The sequence below is a fragment of the Muscardinus avellanarius genome, assembly GCF_963383645.1.
Source record: "Muscardinus avellanarius genome assembly, chromosome: 10".
Classification (NCBI taxonomy): Eukaryota; Metazoa; Chordata; class Mammalia; order Rodentia; family Gliridae; genus Muscardinus; species Muscardinus avellanarius.
The window spans coordinates 48502345-48512681 of record NC_137796.1 but is presented as its reverse complement, the minus strand read 5'-3'; the positions used below and the strand labels follow the sequence as shown (position 1 = coordinate 48512681).

At 55.7% G+C, this 10337-nt stretch overlaps 1 protein-coding gene across 1 annotated transcript; it reads right to left on the bottom strand.

The window, feature by feature from the left end:
* Positions 1–841: 841 nt before the first annotated feature.
* APLP1 (amyloid beta precursor like protein 1) lies at positions 842–10337 on the bottom strand (the record flags this gene model as incomplete). The annotated part of the gene is made up of 17 exons (XM_080703568.1): positions 842–940; positions 1022–1165; positions 1288–1350; positions 1535–1605; positions 1992–2018; positions 2264–2371; positions 3611–3710; positions 5187–5315; positions 5394–5552; positions 6328–6402; positions 6776–6906; positions 7326–7510; positions 7620–7753; positions 7991–8103; positions 8299–8431; positions 9421–9564; positions 10254–10337. 17 exons carry the CDS (start codon positions 10335–10337, stop codon positions 842–844), a joined length of 1899 nt encoding a protein of 632 aa, XP_080559694.1.

Here is a 10337-nt window from a genome sequence, read left to right as displayed (position 1 = left end):
AAGAAGGTATCCATTCCAATAGATGCTCGCAGATATCACCTGTACCTTGAGGGGGACACGTGACTGTGATTCCCATGTAGAGAGGATTCCTATCAATTTATCAAGAAATGATGAAGGCTTTTAGGAATGGGAAGGGTGGTCCAAGATTCCCAGGCCTTATAGGGACAGGAGGTTACTGTGGCTGCTGTGTATGATCCTGTGTGTGGGTAAAGAGGAGGCTAGAGAAACCTGCTGGAGCTCACCATCCTTGGGATCTCCTTGACCACCAGGAAATAGAGGTCTAGACATGGAGGACCATTCAGCACCACGGAAAGCTCCCAGGCAGGCGCAGAAAGCCCAACCTAGGTCTCTGCTCCTTCCCCTAGTCGGCCAGCCCTTCCCGCAGGCCCTGCCGGGGTTTAAAGCTCCCTCCTCCAGTTGATAGGTGTGAAGGAGGCCCAGACAGGAGGACACCTTCCTCCGGGTTTGTTTACACACTGATGAATCTTCCACAGAGACACAGGACAGCCACAGAGTCCACAGGAAGAGGACTTTATTGGGATGTTAGTGGGGAAATGTAAGCAGGTGAATTCCAGGGAACAACATACACTGGGACCAAGGTGGTGGTCACCTTAAGGAGCAATAAATTAACTTATAAAATAAATTAAGGTGAGGAGGTCCTAAGTGGGGGCAACAGTTGGGAGTACGTGGGGATTTCTTAGGGGTGGAATTTGCTTTGGGAATGAGGAGATAGAAAGAACTTGTCAAGACCTCCCTCCCCAACCCAAGGCTGGAATTTGGGGTTCTGGGGCTCCAGGAAGAGAGGAGGTCTGGGCTCAGCTGAAGGCATCGCGGGGCGGGTTCAGGGACGGTCCTCCAGGAAGCGGTAGGTGGGGTTCTCATAGCCATGCCGCTGCAGTTCACGGAGCTGCTGCTCCTCCAGGGTCAGTGTGGGGTCCACCTGCAACGGGGCGGGTGGGGCTAGAGACCTGGTCACAGGAAATGGTCCCTCCAGCTCCACACCAGGCCTCAGTGCCCTCACCTCCACTACTCCATGGCTGATGGCCCCATAGGGCTTCTTCCTGCGCAGGAGCAGCATGGAGAGGATGATCAGGGAGCCCCCACCTGCTCCCAGGATCAGCAGACCAGACACGGCTTTGCGGGACACGCCTGCCCCAGCTGGTGCCTGCGGGGAGAGCAGATGGGGTGGAGGGCATCTCTGAGGCTCACCAGGGTCCCAGGTGGCTTTAGAAGCCACCATCTCTGACCTCTTCTCCCTCTAGTGACTGGGGATATGCCTCTTCTTACCAGCTCATCTCTCTGAATCTCTGATGAGTGGAAAGGAAAACCCCTTGGAACAGAAGCATTCACCTGGGGGAGCAGAAGGTGTCATGGACCCCCGCGTCTTCCTCCCCAGGGGCCCATGAGGGCATCTCCCAACCCTCTTCACTCCCCAGACCTCAAAGCCCATGTCCTCAGCCCCTTCTTCCTTCAGGCCAAGGAGCCAGGTCCCCTCTCTCATCCTCCCTCAGGAGGCACAGGCCCCAACACTCACCTTTTGCTCATGCTGCTCTGGAGGGGACGGCTTCTCTTTCCCAGATGATGCCACATCTTGTCCTGTGGGCCCTATCCCCCAAGTCCCATCTCATTCCTTTTTTGGTACCTGGGTTTGAACTCAGAGGCATTCTGCCTCTGAGCTACACCCCCAGCCCTTTTTATTTTTTTATTTGGAAACAGAATCTCACTAAGTTCTTGAGAGCCTCACGAAATTGCTGAGGTTAGCTTCAAATCTGTAATCCTCCTGTCTTGGCCTCCCAAGTACCACTATACCCAGCTCTGGCCCATCTCATTCTTGAAGGTCCAGGGGTGCTGCCCCTGCCTGATGAGGAGGTTCAGAAATGGTAACAAATTCCACCCCGGGAAGTCTGAGATTCCCAGAGGATGGGCGCTTTTCCACTTGAGATTAAGATTCAATGGGACTTGCTGGCTTGGGTCTACTCTGTGGTGCTTACCTTTTGGGAGGGTCACGGAGGTGTCTTCTGATCACCACAGGGGGCAAGGCGGGGAAAACAGTGAAGAGAGAAGGACATAATCAAAGAAAGCAGAGAGACACCCTCCCAAGGACAGAAAGAGGCCAAGGACCCAGCAGAGGCCTCTGCAGCATGGACATTCCTTTCGCACTTACTGCGGTGCCGCCAACACCCCCAGACTTTAGGAGATTAGAAATAAGGTTGGAGTCTCGTTACTCCCAAATCTGGGGTTATCAATATTCGGGCTCACTCACCGTCTTTGGAATCGGGTGACTGCAGCCCACCTTTGTCCTCACTGCTGCTCCCAGGAGCAGGGACTTGCAAGTCATTGGGACCCAGGTGTTCTGAGCGGAGGAGTTCCTCTGGGAGGAAGAGAAAGATGACTGCACTGGTGACCGCAGGGACTCAACAAACAAAACCAGGCGGGTGAAGACACCCCCGTAGTAGAGCGGCTGGGAGCTCATGCAGACAGCAGAGGCAGCCCCCTGTGTGGGCTAGCACTATGTGTGATCTGGCAAAGTGGGGAGCTGGCTGGAGGCACTCCTGGAAGGGAGGAAGGAGGCTGAGATTTTAAGAGTCTGGTGTTCTTAAATTGCTGAGGCTAGTTTCGAACATGCCATCCTCCTGTCTCAGCCCCCCAGGTACTAAAATTATAGACATGTACCACTATTCCCAGAAAGTGTGGCGTCCTTAAATATCATGATGTTTAGGTCTACACATGGGACAACCAGGAGGAATAAATAAATATATTTATTATTAAATCTGGAAGCTGTGTGAAGTCATGCTTTCAGGTATTCGTGCTCTTATGCAGCCCCTCCCCTTGAACCTCGACTTGGTTTTTAACTTGTTCTAGCCAATGGAATGCAGGTCCAAGTCTTCAAACCAGGAGGAGTCAGGTGTGGTGGTGCACACCTATAATCCCATTACTTAGGTGGCTGCAACAGGAGGATTGCAGGTTTGAGGGCAGCCTTTACAACTTAATGAGACCCATGATTCAAAATGAAAAATAAAATAGTGCTGGAGCTCTAGCTCAGAGGTAGAATGCTCCTGGTTTTATCCTCAGTACAAAGAAGAAGAATGAAGAAAGGAGGAGGAAGTGGAGGAGGAGGACGATGATGACGACAATGATGAGGGCTGGGGTATAGCTCAGTGGTACGGCGCTTGTCCAACATGCACGAGACCCTGCATTTGATCCTCAGCACTGCCCAAGAAGAAAATAAATAAAAAATCTGGGAGCTTCCATTTTTGTGCTTTTCAAGGCCTGAGCCATTGTGTAGGATGTCCAGCTGCCCTGCTGGAGAGAACGCAGGCGTGGCTCCTCAGGAAGAGGCTTGTTTACAGGGTAGCAGCCAGGCCCCAAATGGTCTGCTAGCTCAGTACAGCTGCACACCTGACAGCTGGCAAAACCACCGCAACCACCACCCAGCTGAGCCCAGATCAGATGGCAGAATCATGAACAAAGGAAAAGGGTTGTTGACTTGAACCACTAAATTTTGGGGAGGTGTGTTACACAAGCATAGATAACTGAAATGAGGGGAGACTGAGGATCAAAGTCTGCTCTTGGAGATCTGGAATGAGGGCCAGAGGTAACGGACACTCACGGATCTGGGGGCGCAGCTCCTGTGCCAGGTGGGGGTTCTGGTCAAGCAGCCCCAGGCTCTGATTCATCCTTTCCTCGATCACCTGCAGGTGGGTCTGCACCTGTGGGGAGTGGGTATGAGGAATGAACTGGAAATGCAGCCTGGAGAAGAGGAAATTAAGGCAGGACAAAGGAGGATTTCAAAAGGATCCATGGAATAGTAGCACATACAAGAGGGTCAGGAATTCGGTCACAGGAAGGACATTGAAGGAGGAGAAGCAGGATACAAAAGAGAAGGAAGAGATGTACAGAAGATAGTAAGTGAGATGCTTGGGAAAGGAAGTAAGGCACAAGAGAAAGAAGCGGTCCCCAGAGCAGGGAGGCACGGAAGACAAAGTGGAGGATACGAGGAACACGGCGTGGGAAGACCAGAAGTGAGGTAAGTGGGGCAGGGGCAGAACTGGGTCTGAACAACAGAGATCAAGGCTTGAGGGGGGTTCCAGACACTGAAGCGAGATTGGGGAATTATACAGAAATGACAATGGTTCAAAGTCAATACTTGAAGTTCAAGAGCAGAGAACAGAGTATTCATGGACAGGAAGAGAATCTTCAAGAAACAGGAATTAGAATCTAAGGGCACAGGACAGGGGTCCCAGGGAAAACAAGTGGGGCTAGGGAGGTGGGGTGCGGGATAGAAACAGGGTTCAAGGCACAGGAAGAGGATCTGGGAAAAGAAGTAGAAATGTCAAGGACAGGAGGTAGGATCAATGGACAGGAAGTAGGAATTCAATAGTCAAGAAGGAGGTGAGCCGGGCGTGGTGGCACATGCTTATTATCCCAGTACTTGGGAGGCTGAGACAGGAGGAGTGCAGGTTTGTGGCCAGCTGCAGCAATTTAGTGAGGCCCTCTGCAACTTAGTGAGACCCTATTTCAAAAATAAAAAATAAAGCCGAGTGTGGTGGCGCCCGCTTGTAATCCCAGCATTCGTGAGGCTGAGACCGGAGGATCGCGGTTCACGGACAGCCTCAGCTACTTAGTGAGGCTCTCTGCAACCTAGTGAGACCCTATTTCAAAAATAAAAAATAAAGCCGAGTGTGGTGGCGCCCGCTTGTAATCCCAGCATTCGGGAGGCTGAGACCGGAGGATCGCGGTTCACGGACAGCCTCAGCTACTTAGTGAGGCCCTCTGCAACTCAGTGAGACCCGGTTTCAAAATAAAGAATAAAAAAAAATAAATAATAAAAAAATAGGGCAGGGGGTGTATCTCGGAGGTCAAATGCCCCTGGGTTCCATCCCCAAACAGACAAATAAATAAATAAATAAAATAAGATAAAATAAAAAATAGGATGCCCTGCGTTTAATCCCTACTACCACACAAAAAAGAAGGGGGTCAAAGGTCCAGAGTGAGGGGGCAGTGTTCCAGAGTTAGAAGTAGGGGCCCAAGGTACAGGAAGTGCAGTTGAGAGCCTGGAGTGGGTCCTGAGGCACGGAAGGGGCAGAGGGCTCCAGGCATACGAAGGGGCAGAACAAGGGGTGAGGGACAAGCAGGATGGGCCTGAGGGCCAGCAAGGCCTTTGGGAGCTATAAGAATGCGAGCACCTGGAAGCGCATCTGCTGGGCCTTCTCAGGGTCCACCGCAGCCACGTGCTGGTAGTGTCGCAGCGTGTGTCTTCGCTCCTTCTGCTCTGCACGCAGGTAGCGCCGCAGAGCCAGCAGGACCCGCTCTGCCTGTGGGGAGGAGGAAAGCTGCCCAGGCCCGCCCGAACACTTCTCAACGTCTGCCCTCCGTCCCCAGGACCTCCATACCTGAGGCGGGTCCCCCTGCAGTGCTGCCAGGAAGCCCTCCAGGGCAGCCCGGCGCTGGTCGTTGATTAAGGCGATGACTCGGGTGGCGTGGGTCTCCACCAGGCGCTGTCGCTCACCAGACACCTGCTCCTCCAGGGTCTGTAGAATGGACTGGAAGTGCTGGTGAGGGTGTGGACACAGGGTCAGCAGAGATGAAGATGGCTGGAAGCCTGGGTTGAAGGAAGTCTGGAAACATGGGACTATGGGGGCAAGCAGTGTGGGGATGGGTGGGTCTCAGCCTGGACAGACACAACTGAGGGCGGGCCTTTTCCTGGCATTTAGGCCAAAAGAGATGAACTGAGAGGGCAGGGCCAGGTGGAGTGGGGGCCAGCCTGAGGGCATAAATTGTAAGATCAGGTAGGAACCATCTAGGAATAGAACTGGTCAGTGTTGAGGGACAAGGGTCTTGTAGGGAAGACAGGGCTCCAGGCCCAGGCAACACTGAGCTGCAGTTGCTGCACCTCCATGAAGTTGACAGGGGTGGGACCAAGAGTTGGAATGGGGGCTAACCTGAGTGGGGTCTGCAGGGGCAGGGCTGTATGAGCAAGATGGGGTTGAGGGAGGTGGGGTCCAGAGTTAGGAGGCAGGGCTTACTGGGGAGGGACTGAGTAAAACTGAGAAGTGAGGGGCAAGGCCAGTTAAGGCTCAGGGCTTCACAGGGACAGGAATCCTTCCAGGAGAGGCTGAGAGGCTGCTATAACTTCAGGGGCTGGGCTTGGGAGAGGACTCCAGAGCTGGCCCTCCGAGGGACAAGAGCGATGTCTGGTTGAGAGGGGCAGCACCAATGTCAGGGTGGGCAGAGAGAGGCCAGGGTAAGTAGAAGGGGTTGAAATGGATGGAGCAGGACATGCCCTGGCCGTAGTCAGGCCTGAGCAGGATGCTCAGGTTGTCCTACCTCATTCAGGGCCTGTCTGTCAGCTTTAGGCAGGTTCTTGGACTGGTTGTCTGCCATGGCCCATTCACGCATCACCTGGAGGGGGAAGAGCTTCAGGATCACAAAGACCACTCTGACTCACCTGGTGAGCCTCCCAAACCCTCCTCCAGACTTTAGAGGATCCAGATCCCTTAAGTCCCACTGGCTCTTGGGATCATGAGAGCAAAGACCCAGAAGGAGTTTAAAGCAGAAGTGGTGCCATGAACCAGTTTTCATGGAATCTGGTGGTATCTCAGTGGGATTCTAGGGGTGCTCCTGGTCATCGTAGGGGGTGGTGTTGAGGGCTCAGAGTTGAGGGGGGCATGGGCAGCCTTCAGGGTTAGTATCAGTATCAATGTGTTTCTAAGGAGTTTCCTGGCGTTTAGGGAGCTTTGTGGTGGTGGAGTCCTGGGGTCTCCACTATCATCACCTCATTAATCTGGCGCATCCTACGCTCCTCCAGGTCCATCTTGGCCCTCAGGAACCCTTCATGCTCGCTGATTTCTCCAGGCATGCCAAAGTAAACATCCACACCATCGGTGGGCCTTGGGGTCGGAGTGACTGCAAGACCGAGGATCAGGAGGTCAGCCTGCAGCCCACCTCCAGGCCACCTTTCCTTCCTGAAGAACTACATTTCCCAGAAGGTACTGGAAACCATCAGGCATCCAGCTTAGCCATAGCTGCCGCCTGGCACCATAAGTGATGTAATTCTGGACTGGGCCTATTTTTGCGAAGTTTGGTAACCTATTATACCATCTTCTGACCTTATGCAAAATGACCCTTAGGACCAAATGGCCCCTTCATTTCCAAGTAAACCCTTTGCATTCTTCACAGGCTAGCCCTTCTCCCTCTACTTGATCCAAAGCTATTTCCTTCTCTACCATCTTATTGGGCCTCTCTCTTACACCGCCCTCCCAAAGCTCCGCCCCCCAAAAAATCACCCTTTCCCAATGGTGGAGAGGGCAGGGGGATTGTTTCACCTTTGCTGACCACTGCAGGGGTATGGGAGCTTGGGAGCACGGCTCTTTCCTCCTCTTCTTCTTCTTCAGCCCGAGGAGGCTCCACGAAGTAATCGTCTACTGGCTGTAGGAAGGATTCCTCCTCTTCCTCATCCTCACCCCCATCTGCTCTGTCCCGGAGGGGCCAGGACCGGGTGGAGGGGTCACTGAGGAAGCAGAAGACTCAGGCAGTCAGATTCTGGGTCTAGGCCTCCAGGTCTCCATCTCCTACCTCAGGAGCCTTGGGATGGGCATTAAAGACGCCCTTCCACTCACCCAACTGCTGTCCCAGATGGGTCAGGGGTCACGGGAGGGGGGCAGCACACGTATTCCACACCTCGGAACCGATCCGCACCACAGGGCAAAAGCATGCCCGAGCCGTGCAAGAGGAAGCCCTGGGAGCTGCAGGCCTGTGGGGAGAGGGCCCGGATGCCAGGATTGTTGAATGGGGGATGTAGAGGGGAATCGCTGGGTCTTAGGGGCTGATGAGGCTGGGAGCCTGGAATTCTGGTTCTGGAGGAAGGGTTGGGAGATAGAGCCTCTAGATCCCAGTGGGAAAATGAGGCTGTCAGCCCAGACTCCTGGGTTCAGGTGATTAGGGGCTTGGACTTCTGGGTTCTTGGGGATGGGTGTGCCAGGGTCCTGACCTCTTGAGCCTCCTGATGCCTCCGGGTTGAACTCTCACACTGGTCCATGCGCTCCTGGTGCAAAAACCGGCAGCCTTCTGGCACGAGCAGGGCCTCGCTCACAAATTCACCAGCTGGGGAAAGGGACCACAAGGGTGAGCCGCTCCCACAGCCCCCCCATCAGAACCCACATATCTTACCCTCGGGGGCTTCTCTGCCCCGCTTGGGACCCAAGCACCGGGTTCCCTAATGTGGTCCAGAGACAGGGACTTGGAGCCTGGCCTCTGGGAGATCCCCACCTCAGTCCCCTCCCCTCGCCTGTGACTCACGCAGGCAGTGGAAGGGCACGACCTGATGGTGGGGGTGGGCACAGCGGCCACCCTGGGCACCCCCACACCACCGCTCCATGGGGATGGCCTGTGCAGCCTGCTCCACACGGGCAATGTGCAGCTCCGGATACATCTGGGGACACCAAGAAGGGTGATAAACCTGCTGCTCCACCCCTGCCATCCAACCCTCTCCACTGGCCAAGTCCCTTCTCAAGGCTCTAGTATTCGTAAGGGCATCTCCTCCCTAGTCCCTCTCCTCAACAGGACAGGCCTTGGCTAGCTAAGTCCTTCGTACCCACTGGCCACACCCCCAGGACCCTCCCTAGTGCCGTCCTTAGGCAACATTCCTGGCTTTTTCTTTTTCTTTTTCTTTTTTTTTTTTTTTTGCGGTACTGGGGATGGAACCCAGGGATATTCTACCTCTGAGCTACACCCCCGCCCCCCCACCTTTTTTTTTTCTTTATTTTGAAACAGGATCTCACTAAGTTGCGGAGGGCCTCACTAAGTAACTGAGACTGGCTGCAAATCCGGACCCTCCTGTCTCGGCCTCCCAAGTACTGGGATTACAAGGTGCGCCACCACTCCTGGCTTTTCTTGACTTTATGACTGTCCTTCTACCTGCCTATAAACTCAGCCTCTCTAAGCCCATTTCTCTGGTCATACCTCCAAAGTCAGGATTCTTTTTAGATCGCTCTCACCCTCGTTAAACCCCGCCTCTTTCTCTAGCCTCTCTGTAAGTACCACTAATGTTAGTCCCACTTTTTCTTTCGGAGCCACGCCTCCTAGCTCCCTTCTCTCCTATTGGGCTCCACCGCCCTGCACCGTCTTGCTGGGTACTCCTACCTATACCTATACTCATTGCAAAGCCCACTACAGGTTTCTAAACCTCGTCTATTCACTGTCTATCTTCGTTAGCCGGCATCTTCCCACTCACAGATTTTGTTTCTCAAAACAGGCCCTGCCCTAGCCTAGCCTCACCTCCTCGTTGGCCACGCTTCCTCTTCCTCGCTTCCCTTGCCTTCTTAGATCCCGCATCTCACTGGATCCGGTCTTCTGCAAGTCTAGCCCCATCTTGGACCCCCCGTTCCCGCTGACCACGCCCCTCCCGCCGGTCCCGCCCACCTGTCTGCAGTACTCCAGTACGCGCTGCGGGTCCCGGAGACAGCGCCGCGAGCGCTGTGGGTCTGGCTCCCAGCGGCCTGTACGCAGGTCCCGGTGAAGGGTCAGGCGCCCACATAGTCCGGCCACCTGGGCTGACCCCGGAGCCTAGGGGTGGAGACAGAGGGGGCTTTGACGGTATAGGGGGCGTTGGCATAGGGGATGCCCTAAGACATTCAAATCCCCAGCCCCAGCCCCCTCCCCCGGCACTGCGCACCCGCTTAGGCGGAGGTACAGTTTCTGGGGAAACAGCTCCCACAGGGCGGGGTCTCCCCAGCTCTCCCGTTGCTATGGCGACCCAAGTCCCCCCGGGGTTCTTGCAGCCTTGTTGCTGCGGAAACAGGCTCCGCCCCCACCCCAGAGCCGCCGCGCTGGAGCCCGAAGGGGTTAAACCTAAATCGTGGGGGAGGAGGCCAGAACCCAGGCGTTCTCGCCCCTCCTCCCTCCATCCCTAGTTCAGGCTCCCATGGCGGGGGTGCAAAGACGACAAGGCCCGGCGTTCCCGCAGGCTGGACCTCAGGTCCGTGAGGACCCGGGAGCTGCATCCTGGCTGGGGTGGTGACCCGAGGCCTGGGCTCGTGGGTGCTGGGCGCCTGCGGGGCCCTCCTGGGGGCCCAGAGGGTTCGAGGGGCGCTGGCTCGGGTGGGGAGGGGTCGGGCCGAGCGGCTGAGGCGGTGGGGTGGCTTCCTGGCCCCCACCAGGGGCCGCGGAAGAGGGCACGCGGGCCCGGCGCTGCGAGGGGGCGTGGGGCCGCCGCCCGCCCGGCCCGCCGCCCGCCCCGGCCCGGCCCGCCTCACCTCGGCCCCGGCCGGGCTCCCGACGGCGAGCTGCGCGCGCAGAAGCAGCAGCCCCAGCGGCAGCCACAGCGGCGGCGGCCCCAT